General features: G+C 40.0%; 1 protein-coding gene across 1 annotated transcript; it reads left to right on the forward strand.

The window, feature by feature from the left end:
* Positions 1–4,963: 4,963 nt before the first annotated feature.
* LOC135479333 (sodium/potassium/calcium exchanger 1-like) lies at positions 4,964–14,678 on the forward strand. The gene is made up of 2 exons (XM_064759157.1): positions 4,964–5,274; positions 12,201–14,678. Exons 1-2 carry the CDS (start codon positions 5,187–5,189, stop codon positions 13,517–13,519), a joined length of 1,407 nt encoding a protein of 468 aa, XP_064615227.1. The 5' UTR covers positions 4,964–5,186; the 3' UTR covers positions 13,520–14,678.

Consider the following 14,678-nt stretch of genomic DNA (forward strand, 5'->3'; position numbering starts at 1 on the left):
ACAATCCATTCAGTTCAGTACCATATAAATTGCAGACCCATTTTTCGCTGGCTGGTTCACGGAAATGTGTGGAAATGAATTTAATTGATGGTAGGTCGTCTGAAAATTAGCAGTATTCTAATTACTACACACACATACATTTAACAAATTTTACATGTAAGGGAAATTTAATGTCTGCTCTGCACGATGAAGATGACTTTCAGTATACAGCTGCATAGCACGCGCTTTGGTGAAGGTCATGTGACACTTGTGTACATCCGAACAGCTGATCAAGCTCTCCACGTGACGCCTAGGCGACGCGCCTTAGCAACGGCCTCGGCTGGATTTATTTGTGCACATAGCTGTCAATATCGCTCATAATTCATAGTTTCCAGCACCAGGGTTCCTCGCAAGGAATGAATGATTATGGTTTAACGGAACATCGGCAATATTTCCTCGCAAGGAGCAGGGGGTGATAAATAACTTGGAGCTAAATGGGAGATATGCTGATTTTTGCCGATTCCAACACTGATACAATGGGGGCCTTCGTTGCCGAGAGGATTCGCCAGCCAGGGCGGCGCAATGACTCAAGAGCCTCTCACCAATGCGGTGGCTGTGAGTTCAAGTCCAGCTCATGCTGGCTTCCTCTCCGGTCGTACGTGGGAAGGTCTGTCCGCAACCTGCGACTAGTCAACCAGTCATATAAGTGATATTTTCTAGAGTACGGCGTAAATCACTAATGAACTAAATAAGTAAATAATAACTATCCTATCTAAAGATACAGTATTTGACGAGCATTGTGGTACATCCACCATGCAAGCTTTAGGATGAGCTATTCAATTAACTATTTCTTTATGAAATATGATGGAGGCACAGATTTTAACAATTCTAGACAACTAACCTCCATTAAATTGCTATTAACATGGCTGCAAGGCTTTTGCCTAATACTGCATGCTTGTAAGTGGGAAGGTCTGCCAGCAACCTGCGGATGGTCGTGGGTTTCCCCCGGGCTGTGCCCGGTTTCCACCCACCATAATGCTGGCCGCCGTCGTATAAGTGAAATATTCTTGAGTACGGCGTAAAACACCAATCAAATAAATAAATAAATAAATAAATACTGCATGCTTAAACCGTGGTATTAAAGGAGGTGTAAGGTGCGGTACTATTTAAGCATTTTCATTAACTGTTAGAATCAAAACCTAGGTGAAGTAAATTTACAAGAACCTGCATACACGAAAAATACTTGTGTTGTATGAGAACAAACTGTGTTCTTTCCAACCAAAGTCTTGCGTCCTATTTGAACAACTCTATCTTGTATTGAACAGGAGGTATTTTGTTGAAAGAATTGAACACCAGGTGTGTTGGATGTTACACGATACTTGTGCAAAATTCACAAGCTAGGTTGTTATTCAGCATATATACATAAATCACCTCATTTGGGCTCAACTCAAGTATATGTTTTACTATTTTGTTACACAAACATGTGTACTTCACATTTATCAAACACGTTTTTGTTGGAGAAACACTGTGTTGAATAAAAAACAACACAAGTTGTTGTATGATTTCACGGTTTCTATGTGTAGCCATTTTCGCCAACTGGCGACTGTAGTTTGACTCTCCACACCAAACAACCTTTTTTAATACAATTCTCTATGTTGTGGCAAATGTACATATATGTACAGGACGGCAGGACGGGTCCATGCCGCCAAAGTGCTGCCGCCACTGAAGTATCATGCCGACATGAAACCCCACCCAGTCACATTATACTTGTGTTCTTTCCAACAAAAGTCTTGGAGTTCTTTTGTTGAAAGAACTGAACATAAAGTGTTACACAATACTGACAACAGGCCAACCACTCACGTTTCCGTGCTCTAACCTCTCATTGCTGAGAATCATTTTTAAACTCATTAAACCATGACCCGACCTTGGTTTGATCCCGGATCTCTCGACTTCAAGGTAGACGCGCTAACCATTAGGCCACTGAAGGGGTCCTAGTTGTTAATGGAAGAAAACAATGTGGAGTATAAAGTGTATACAAACCATATGGCTTTGTTTTATACGGTGGTAACCTACACAAATAGGGTTAGGTCGAACACTGACAGCTTCATTTTAGCACGACATAAATATATACCTCCTTGATACTGGTGGAGTAAATTAGCCAGTGTTAACTGAGTCAGGATGAAGCTATGCGGCATGTCCCGTCTAACACTACAGCTTCTCTTGTCAATCTCAGTATATGAAGTCAAACATAGTTTGCCCTTCTTATTCTCTAAGTTGTATAGCTGAAGTAAAGCATACCCGCAAAGCCCTATTCGTCCATACAATTCATTTCTACTTGCTGTGTTTTGGGGAAGTAGAGTTGGAAGGTCATTTCTACCTGGGATAAAGATAGACTATCTTAATCCCAGTTTCTACTTACCTCTGACATTGTCATTAAAACAGGGGTTATCGTACGGGCTGGGACGGCTTATGATCAAACATACCGGACACGGTTATGCAGAGTATATACGCTATCCTAATGTTATATATGAGCAGTATGAACTAGATATTGTATCGGAGTAAACCTTTATTAATTATATATACTTATACATATATTTCATATTGATATATAGCGGCAATGCGTAGGTACGCCATCACAGTTTCTGTACACTGAAAATATTAATCTGTTAATCTTAACTGAAAGTCTTGTTTGAGAGATGTAGAATGTTATTGTAACATAAAATCCTGTCATGTTCAACATAATATCCTGTTAGTCTAGTAGCATATTTGATTTTGTTTTTTGTTTTTTTGATTGGTGTTTTACGCCGTACTCAAGAATATTTCACTTATACGACGGCGGCCAGCATTATGGTGGGCGGAAACCCACGACCATCCGCAGGTTGCTGGCAGACCTTCTCACATACGACCGGAGAGGAAGCCAGCATGAGCTGGACTTGAACTCACAGCGACCGCATTGGTGAGAGACTCCTGGGTCATTACGCTGCGCTAGCGCGCTAACCAACTGAGCCACGGAGGCCCCAGTAGCATATTTGTGTTGAATTAATATATTATGTGTGCTATATTTAACAGAATACTTGGCTGCAATAACAGAATACATGGTATAGCATCACTCAGACAATAGACTTTCTGTTAAAATTAACAGATTAATTTTCTGAGTGTAGACCTGTGGCCTTCACATAGCTATATTCCACACACACAGCGCAATCTATACCCCTGTGTCATCCGCAAGATCTATTGTGCAGAACAGCATATACCAGTATCTATATTCGGTATATAATGAGCATCACGACATCACGTGTGTGCATCACGGCATCACGTGTACCAAGCATCGCATGGCTAGTCGTTTGATTGTACTGTATGTTAAGTGCGATGGCAACACAGAATTTTTAGTTAATCTAGACTAGTGACATCCAATAAATTGCAACTAACATGACTTCAGTTTTATTTTTTTTACCTAAATCTACTTCAGCCATGGTGCTGAAGGGGTTGCATATGTGGCCACTTGCCGTGTATATACCTGAATAAAACCCTGACTCCAGTAAATTGACGAGGGGCCAAGTTTCACCTTTTATACGTGTGACCATTTGCCAGCCATCACACCGTTGGCGCTGCTCTTGTTTTACTCTCTATGCTGAAGTGTTTTATTATTTTATACTATATTATACTCTACACGCGATACAAGCTATACGCTTATACGAGCCGCAAGGCATATTTTATAAAGGCCAGCCAGTATTAATCTCTGTATTCAGTAAACAGGAGTAGCGGAGAGGCACGGCGTCACATTTACTATACCAGCAATCACACATATAGTCTGCGTGCAATGCAAGCTATATTCGTGATGATTGTTTTTTATGTGATTGTTTCTTAAATGTGAGGATAACACAGCATTTTCATTAATTCTATATCCCTATGACGTAGCAGTCTACTGGGATTAACACCCCTCCACCGTTATCGCTTAATTCTGTTCAATCCGTGGTGTTAATTGGCGTTTAATGTTCCACTGTATGTTTTCCTCAGTTTGAGGGTTTTATTCTAAATGTTCATGTAAATAAAAAGGGAAAGAAAACACTAAGATTAAGTATATATTAAACGAAAGTTCCTTAAACACTGTCCAAACAGACTGAGACATTGCGATTTATTTTGTTAGAAATTTTTTTAACCTAGTAAAATTCTTTTACAACATCGTATTCTACGATGTTCTGTTAGAACAAAGTGGGTATCAACGACGTCATATCCAAATCTCTGAAATGCAGAAGTTTGCCAATATGTGTGGGTTTAGTAACAATAACGTGAGGTGACGTTTTTCCTCCAGGTTCAGTCCGTTTTCCTCCCACCATGATGCTGGCTGCCGTCATATAAGTGAAATATTCTTGAGTACAGCATAAAACATCAATAAAAATATATATACTTCATTCGGAACTATTCGAGGATTTCCGTAAACTGACATGAAGTCTCGGCTTGACCAGTGAATCATGCACGACGGGAGCCAGACATCGTAATTTCGGGACTGTTCGAGATTCCGTCATTACGTCGTATGCGCTCTCGGTTAAACACAGATAGATTAGCGGACTATCGACACACCTGTTGCCATAAGTCCTTACAACTGACGAGTGATGCGGACGTTTGATTGGTCGATGGTAGAGCAGCTGTTGTCAGACAGAGGCACGTCCAGCCGAGCACGCGGGAATCGATCAACACAGTGGTTAGGGAACGTCTCATAATCACAAGACAAATAGAGTCTAATATTTCTTAATTAAAAGCAAGTAAAATGTTAATTTGAGGGCCTAAGTATATTTAACTAATTAAATTAATTAATTGCTGATTATGTCTCACACAATTTTAACTTTTCCTCCTCTCTAGTTCGTATGATACATACTTTCCCGTGGTGGAATATTCGGCCTTTTTAACTCGACCCCTTGAGTTAATCGATGCCACGACTTCAGAAGTTCGTCTACGCCAAATGACGTGGTCGAATGTTGTTTACACGAAAAACAGTTTCAGACTTACGAGTTCAGTTTCATTATTCCCGTGTCCTTAAATCGAGATTGGAGCTCAGAAGCGAATCTTATCAGAGCAAAACTTTATTTTTAAGCAAGAAACGTGGAATAATTTGGAGACTTTTCACGTGTAAAGCAGATCTCGTGGACTACACACAACATCAGGGCACAGCCCTACAAGACGTCGGATTACACTGTTCCCTACAAGTCATGTATATTCTAAAACTCCTTTTTTTAGGAGCTTGTTTCTCTGGTAACCATGGAAAGCCAACGAAAAATTCAGAATCTGCCGAAGCTGGTAAGTTCCAAAAATTATTTTTAGTTTCAAGTTGGAAATTCACATAATTGGCGTAATTATTTTTGAAGTAATGGAACAAGCTTGCAGGTGACAAATCAGATCGGCAAGATAAATGGTCAAACAGAAATACAGATTTCACCTGTAAAAATAAACATCAATTCATCCATTGGTAAACAAAACTGTGTACAGACCCAGGTTCTATTTAAGAACTGAACTATTTAATATTTATCTATTTCATACTGAAGCAAAATTCCCACAGTCAGCTGTCAAATGTTTTCATGAATTCGTGTTAGATATGTATATACACCCATAACTTACCTACTGCAGTATAATAAAAGACTTAGAGAGTAAAACCAGAGCGGCGACGACAGCCTGGGGCATGTACTTCTATATCTGACAAATTATCACACGTAGCCAGTTTATTAAATGTCGTCTCCTGTCGATTTAACTCAGAGAGGATTTTATTCTAACTGTTCATGTAAATGCGTAAATAGTAGCAAATTACATGCGCCCTAGCAGAATGACGTAAAAAGAGATTTACATTATTGATATGCCGCTGACCCTGGCTCTGCCCGGTTTCCACCCACCATAATGCTGGCCGCCGTCGTATAAGGGAAATATTCTTGAGTACGGCGTAAAACACCAATCAAATAAATAAATAAAATATACGACCGAATCCACTCATAAATACACTCATATTTCAACCGTAGCTCATTTGACCTTTACCTGTTGTACCTTTATAGAACTTTGGCTGCCAAGAAATATCAAGCGAGGTTGATTAACTACGTGACTGGCTGTAAAATAGCCTCCAGATAAAAGCACGGTAGCCGGGTCGAAACAAAACACCTTTTGTTATTACGGGGAATGTATCTTTCACTAGCTTTTAAAAAAAGAAACCACGGTCGTATGTTTACAGTCTTCAGTATCAGAACAGGGTATTAATTGCTTTTTACTATCTAAAAAGAAAAGATGAGAAAAGCCAAAACGATATACATTACATATAGGAAGCTAGCATGAGCTGGACGTGAACTCAGCTCCTGAGACAATGTGCTGCGCTAGCGCGCTAACCACGAGAGGGCGGAGATTGCGGAGGTGAATGTAAGCTAGGTGAATAAATACACATATGTAATGGGAGCATGTTACCGATAACTGTGACCTTGGATATGTTGATTTGTAGCGACTATTTTGGGTTCCTGTTTACCTGTTTTTGTAACAGCAGTGACAGATACATGGCTACAGAACTGTCCCAATATCCCACCTTTTCCGGCGTATTACAGTCAATACCGGTATGTCAAGGATTTCTTATTGAAACATTAATATTGTGTTTATACATTGATGTTGATGATATTAAACCATGTGTATAGGGACTGAGCTAAATCACATGCTGCGTATGATATCAACACTCTGTTCACATGATCCAACCACTGATGGTGTGATATAAACACTATGCCCCATCCACATGGTCCGATCATTTATAATATCATATCAACACTAAGCCTTGTTCACATGATCCGACCACTTACAGAATGATATCAACACTAAACCCTGTTCACATGATCCAACCTCTAACAGTATGATATCAACACTAAGCTGCGCCCACATGATTCATCCACTTATAGAATGATATCAACACTGAGCTCCGCTCACATGATCCAACTACTTATAGAATGATATCAACACTAAGCTCCGCTCACATGATCCAACCACTTATAGAATGATATCTCACATCATCAACGATTTATAGAATGATATTAACGCTAAGCTCCGCTCACAGAATCCAAAGACTTACAGTATGATATCAACACTAAGCTCCGCTCACATGATCCAACCACTTATAGAATGATACCAACACTAAGCTCCGTTCACATGATTCAACCACTTATAGAATATCAACACTAAGCTCCGCTCACATGATCACGACTTATAGTATGATATCAACACTAAGTCCTGTTCACATGATCCAACCACTGTCATTTGATATAAGTAGAATATCAAAAACAATTTTTTTGATATATATATAGTCAAAAATGACTAAACTTTTGCGCTATAAATCTACGTTAGTTAGAATGTGTGTAACCATAAAATAAGCATCAGAGGCTGATACTGTTACCACACCGGATCACACGTACATGCTCATCTCAGCATCTGTCACCGCTATGTCTCATCCACGTGTTTCATTTTCGGGGGAGCTTGTCCTGTTTTCAGTCGATACTTGTATTCAGGGTGTAGATCGATACTATAAATTGCACAATGTGAGCGTGGCCTATTGTATTTATGATATCAATACTTGTAGCCCTGTTCATATTTTGTGCGATTTGTTCTAATCACTCAGAGAATTCAACAAAATTGCAATGTCTATTAATGGTTATTTATTTTAGTATAGAACCTAGAAATGGTATGAAACGTTGTCCAAGATTCATTCGACAAATCGATATTGTGAATTTCGTACGTGACATGACACCCCACGCAGTATCGGGAGGGACTCGACTCTCCTATTTCTTTTTTTGTTAATTCATATATTTATTTATGTACTCACTCACTATGAATTTCTTACATGACATGACACTCCACCCAGGCACAGTGAGTTGACACCCAGAGAGATCGGAAAGGAATCATTCTATCCTATTAATTAATTAATTAATTAATTAATTTATTTATTTATTTATTTCTTTATCTATTTGATTTTTGACGCCATATCCATGGATTTTTCACTCATGAATGACGGTGGCTAATTTTATGGATGGAGGAAATTGGGGTAGCCGGCCGGGATAAACCAACAAACCTCACCGGACCCCTGACAAATCTCATGACTTAATCCCGCCCCGAAACAGCGAGAGCTGGAGTTGAACACGACATCTTATCAATGATCTGACAATCTTACAGATCCAGATCTAACGCTCTGAGCCAGCCAGCCAGATCCTGCGACATCCCACCCAGTCTGTTAAAGAAGTATCTCTCTCCCAGCCACCCCAACCCCTCATCCTATCCGCAAAAATGAAATTCTGTAAAATTTATTGTAGCATTAGCCCACTATAGCGACAAATTTTATAATACTTGTAAAGCTGTGAAAGCTTTAAGTACAATAGTTGCTGTCGAATTTTGTAACGTAAAAATTTCAGCAACGAGAAACATGAAGCTATTACTATTTGAATAGACTGACAGTGTGACAACAACAACATAACTTTTTTATCTTGTGTATTGCACAGCCCGTATTCCAAGGTTCTGTTTGCAACCACTCTAGTCATGTCTAAACAGATAAAGACTCGATTTTGTGCAATCAGGCACTGATACGATCACAATAGGGATGCTAACTTATTGCAACGTCAAGAAATTCAGAACGTACCGGTACCATCTGGCTTTAAGCATATAGATCGGCATGTCAGCCTCTTCCGAATTGCTCTAATCTGAATTTCAGACCGAATAATCCTCCGAATTCTGTTTTGCGGTATTTGTTTTGTTTTGCTTTGTTCTATTCGCATGAAATCTAACAGGTCCACACTGGCCCAGTAACGGCACCGATAACAGTAATATATTTGACAGATACATAACAAATATATACATTGTTTACGTATATAATATGTAAATAGACGGTCGTTGGTTTCCCCGGGCTCTGCTCGGCTTCCTCCCACCATATTGTTGGCCTCCGTCGTATTAGTGAAATACGGCGTAAAACACCAATCAAATAAATAGATGAATAAGTAAATGTAAATAGACGAAGATTACATTTGGCAATTGCATAATGTATAATACAATGTTACACACTAATGTATGTCGACGTAAGTAGAATCCCCAACACCCCGTGCTTCAATCCATTAAAATAACCACAGCTTTTTGCACTGATCATTAAACTGAACATTAACCTCAGTGAATATATTGATGTATCATGCGTGTTCATGTTGAAAAATAATAAGAAGTCTGCGCTGTAACGCATATGGTACTTTTCCGAATATTAATTCGACTCGTTCTTTCGTTACTACTGTCGGAGAAATTCGAGAGGTGAGATCGCCTACCAACAAGTCGGCCAAACTCAAGCAGTGAGAAAGCGGTAGTGCAGTAAGAACTATAGCGTTGTGTGACGGAAAAGATTGCTTCTTCGCTTGATATATTTAAGTAAAGAAAAATGTCCTGTGATATTTAAGGCATCATACAAATGTCTGCAAACTTTTTATTATTTTTTTTTTTCGATGTTTTTTTTTTCATCCAGCAGTAACTTAATATTCTTGGATAATGTTTTATTTAAGGTCACTTTTATTACGATTTTCTGCAATCGATGTTTTCTACTCTTGTGGAACCTATGGTATTCTAAGAAGGTTCCCTTTATGAATAAAATTCCTTTCAGAATCCTAAAATCTATAAACTTTCCGTTTGTATCAATAAAATTTCGAATATTACATATATCCCATTTTTACACCAGTTTTTTTTATAACAAGAAGATGTTAGCAAAGGCTTGGATTGAAACATATCGGCTCGTTGTCTATGTTTTCAATCGATTTCATTTCTTGTATGGTTTTAGAGCTCAGCCCAGGGTTCGAAAACGTCTTTCCAAAAAGGGTTTTTGATCTTTTTCACTGACACTAGTTGTTAAGTCAGATACTATAGTATAAAAATGTCCCCTAGAATATTTTGTATTGATCAGAGCTTGCCATTTTCTTTTATCTGCTAGGAGTAAGGCATCTAGGAAACGTTTACTACCGCTATGAAACTTGAGAGGTCAGTCATTCATTAACCACAGTGATGCTGAACTGGAGTTAGAGTCGAACGTTTTATTCTGCCACATCTGTTGTTCCAGATGAGTTTACAAATGATACAGTTCAACTCTACGATAATTTCTTACCAGATAACTAGGTGGAGGGATGGGGGATGGTGTATCAGTTTAGAATGAGCTTAATGGATACTTTGTCATACCGTAATTCTCCTAAATAAGGTTAGGTTTCTTTGTGTCCAATTTCAAAGTTGCTGTTTCAGCTCCTCCACTTTGTTTGCACAGTTCATTTCCCATAGGCTAACACTAGAGAAATGGGTCTCTAAAACTTTAAATGCCTTCATTCAATCGACTTTGACATTCTTACTTAACCTGAAACCTAAGAACCTATCCATAATGCTTTAGTTTATTTCAATATTTATTTTGAGATCTGGATATTTTGTCTTAAATTTCTAACCCCTTTAACAAATGCTTGTAAAGATGTTTCCGAACTATCACGAATTAGCTGTGTATCGTCGGCATGTTGATTAATTTTGAAGTCTTAATTATTAATTGTAATGCCTTTTATCTTCTGGATCTATCATGGTCAGGACACCTTATATTTCGGTACATAGTGAAAAGTGGTGTGGTGAAAAGGAATCACCTTTTCTACGTCCTCTTGATATGTTAAAAATGTAGCTGTACTTAGATCACAGTACAAGACTTTGAGCCAGTGTTGTACGGAACCTCCAAAGGTAAAGGTTTTATCACCTCATCAATAAAGTTCCAAGAATTTGAATTCAATGCCTTTTTATTTTCAAAATCGATTGATAAATTAAATGCAAGGATATCATTTCCCTCGACATGAAACATGACAAATATTATTTTAATATTTTCTCCTATGTATCTGCCTGGAATGAATCAGTTATGAACGCGTACAAATTTTACTTTCCCCATCTCTTGTGGGCATTTCCAGTGTCCTCTTCGGTTTCTTTATCCTGGGGATTAAGAGACGGAGGGATATGAAGCTGTTTGTAGTTGTGCGTTTGTACCTGGCTGCTCTATCGAATTGAGTTTGATCTAGGGTGTACTTACCACACCATTATCGAAACACGACACGATAACGATCCACAAGGAGGGCACAGAATTCCTAGAAATGAACAGATATGTTCTCAGAAACCAGATTTTAACCCACAAGAACCAATCAAAGGTCAAAGACACTAACACGCAAATAATCAGGCGACACCCTAGTCAGGCGAATTTCTATATATTGAAAATATATAGACATATTCAAAGAAAACGGATTAGGGTTAAACTGATCATAAATTTACATGTTCCATTGTTCAGCTTGTATACCTGTTGACCCATGGATCTCAAACAGGATGTCTAAAGTGACGCTTACCCGACCCCCATACGGCACTTACATCATAGCGCGTCTCATGTACATTTTTCCAACTGTAACTGTATTACACTCTTGGCCTAATACATTCTTCATATACCATGCTAATGTACCTTTAGATCACGATAAGCGATACGGTTAGCACACACCTACAATAAACTGTGCTGAGCAATTCGACTGACGTCAACCCCTCAGTTTTGCCAAAGTTAGACTGATCTGGGCGCAAGACGCGTGAATGATATTGCTTTTTGGCACGAGCAAATTGGTGTATTTTTGTAATGTATGAGCGTACGAAAAGACAAGGCACGGGATACACCACCGCAACATATCGTACCTGATAAACCCTCTGACGCCCAAGAAATATCATACCAGTGCAGATACATTTGACACTTAATACAAACTCAACATCTGAATAAGCTTGGATGTTTTGAACTTTTGAACGCCTTCTTAAATGGATAAAGAAGGAGTTGCTGATTGGCTGGTGTGCGAGCAAGGTAAGTTTAGGTGTCGTCTACTTGCTGAATTCTATGTACTGTACAGGATTTAACCCAGGAAATCCCATCTCCACTACCAGCCAATCAACGTCGTTTGTGTATGCGTGTGACTCACAGTTTGCTCCATCTGTTAGAATTTCTTTCTTTTCTTCCTCGAGTGCTAAGGAGTGTATAATTTGCTAAAAGTTAAGCGTTTACGTATAATAAAATCCCCAGGTAAATTGACAAAAGGCTGTATTTCACTGATTACGTGTGATCATTTGCCAGGTATCACACTGTCAGATTTTACTCTTTACACTGTAGTCTTTTATATCTATAATTTATGCTGTGTGTTTTTTTCTGTATGTTGTAGGCCCGTGTATCGGAATGGACTGTCTACACGGTGTCCTCATGCACAACGACGAGAAGGTAGGTGAGGATCACAAAGCCGAGGATAGCTACATCCAGATGAAGGAGGAGCTAGCCACAGGCGGTGAGGAGGAGAAAGCGGGACCGTGCGAGGGGATGGACTGTCTACACGGGGTTCTCATGCACGGGGACGACGAGCAGGGGAACAAGGGACACGCCGAGGAGTCCATAGGACCTCAGAAAGAAGAAGAGCCCACGGAAGCGAAACCAGAAGATCCCAACGAGTACTTTCACGGCGTGCTGATGCATAACGGAGACGAAGACGAAATGAAGCGTGAGAGAGATGCTGGGGACGTGGTGCAAATGGAAATCCCACAAAACCCGCAGAGTCTGGACGAATACTGGCACGGCGTGATGATGCATAATGATTCGGAGCCCGGTAAACGCCATCACGACGGTCCGCACGACGAAGACGCGGACAGCGACGCTGCGGGGACGTCGGGAGAGAAGGTGAAGCCTCTGTCTGGGGACGACCTAATGCACGGGGTTCTCATGCACGGGGACGAGGGGAACGCGGGAGGGCACGATCATGGCGAGGTGGAGGGAGAGGGGCAGAGGGGCACCGAGGGGAAGGCAAAGCCGCTTTCTGGAGACGACATGATGCACGGGCTCTTGATGCACGGTGAGGAGGACGGAGTAACCGACCACGCTGACTCCGAGTACGAAGAGAGTCACCCGAAGAACGTGAAGGCTGGGCCGGACACGGACAGTCTCCACGGCGTGTTGATGCACGGAGATGAAGAGCATGGAGTCAACCACGAAGACGACCACAAGAGACTCTCAGAGGAGGAGGAGGAGGAGGAGAGCGTTGGAGAATACGGGATCGATCCTGAGTCTATCCTGCATCCGGAGGGGTATGAAGACATGGACCATAAAGATATCGACCTCAACAAAATCAATTCCGAGGACAAGGATGATTTCAACGAATGGCAGAAAGAAGGGAAAAAATCTTCCGATGAAGAATTTGAAGATTTGAAATCGGACTGGCGTGAAACGCTAGGGTATATCACGGACGGGATTCTGTCGGACATCGATCTTATGAAAAGGCGCTATCTCGCGAGGTTCTACACTCAAGAGGAAGAGGAGGAGCAGGAAGGGGAAGAGCCGACGGCCGCGGAAAAGCTGGAAGCTGAGTGGTTGAATAACGCGGATTCTAACGACATGAGGCACGAGCTGAATCTGATTGGTGACACTGGACCAATCGGCGAGACGCCACACAGGCACGACAACAAGAAAAAAGAATTCAAGAAAATTGTCTTCTGAAGAACATAGACTTAAAATGACATTGGTGCTTCGTTTCATTCTGTGGTCTGCGAAATTCCTAGAAGCCAAGGAGATGCATGGGTATTATCGTAACCCACAACATTAACCCTGGGAGACCAACATTAACCCTGGGAGACCAACATTAACCCTGGGAGACCAACATTAAACCGCGCATTTATGCAAATACCTGTGCTGTGATACATAGAATTGTGAATAGATTTAATACTGAATTGGGCATTCAACTTAAATACTGTGACAGAAAAACATTATATGTACCAAACTGAACATATTCCAGAAATGATTAAGGGAGAAGTACAAGAGACGAATGGTTGGGATACAAAAGTGAAGTTTGGTTGAATAGCTAGTAGCTGACATTTCCCCCAGCTTGTTGTGTTTTAAATTATATCTGAATGTGTCTCAAATGTTTTATACCCATAACCAGATATCTAGGGTGTGCAGAATGGCGTACAAACAGGACATAAAACATATATAACCTGTTGTACAATTGTTGCAATATTATGAAAAGATAATGCTCATATGTCACAAATGTTTTACATCCGATGCAAAGGTCAACTTGACGAAAATACCGTTTAAGCGTCTTCAGTGTGTGTTGACCTGGGTGTCTGGCGCTTCCTGAGCTATGAATCGACCTATATTCACCTGGTATTAATACGTACAATAAAATACTAATTATACAGTTTGTGTAATAAATAAGAATCTTATTCATTTGTGATCTTACGTTTTAAATTGGATATAATGTGGTATAATGTATGTAATATACAACATCACGTGATGCAGGATGTGGTGGTGACTTAAACAAAAGACACAGGTAAAATGAAGATAGTATGAGGAGAAGAACCATTGAAAACTGTAACTGCCAACACTTGCACCTTTTTTTTGGAATTTTTTCCTTACGAGTCACATAGATAACACGTCGTCAGTGGAGTCACACAGCTTTGTCAACGTTTTTATGTTCAGTTAAGGATAGAATTACACATCTTAATTAATGTAGTGTGCGCCTATTCATAAAAAAGCAAGTCTGACATTAAATAGCTGTTTTAAGACCAGAAACTAGTCGCTGTGACGTCACCGGTGATATTTATTATCAGTATCGTCTGTAAGCCTGCCTTACACATAAATATATTCGACTATATTTAAC

Source organism: Liolophura sinensis, chromosome 12 (assembly GCF_032854445.1).
Source record: "Liolophura sinensis isolate JHLJ2023 chromosome 12, CUHK_Ljap_v2, whole genome shotgun sequence".
Taxonomy (NCBI): domain Eukaryota; kingdom Metazoa; phylum Mollusca; class Polyplacophora; order Chitonida; family Chitonidae; genus Liolophura; species Liolophura sinensis.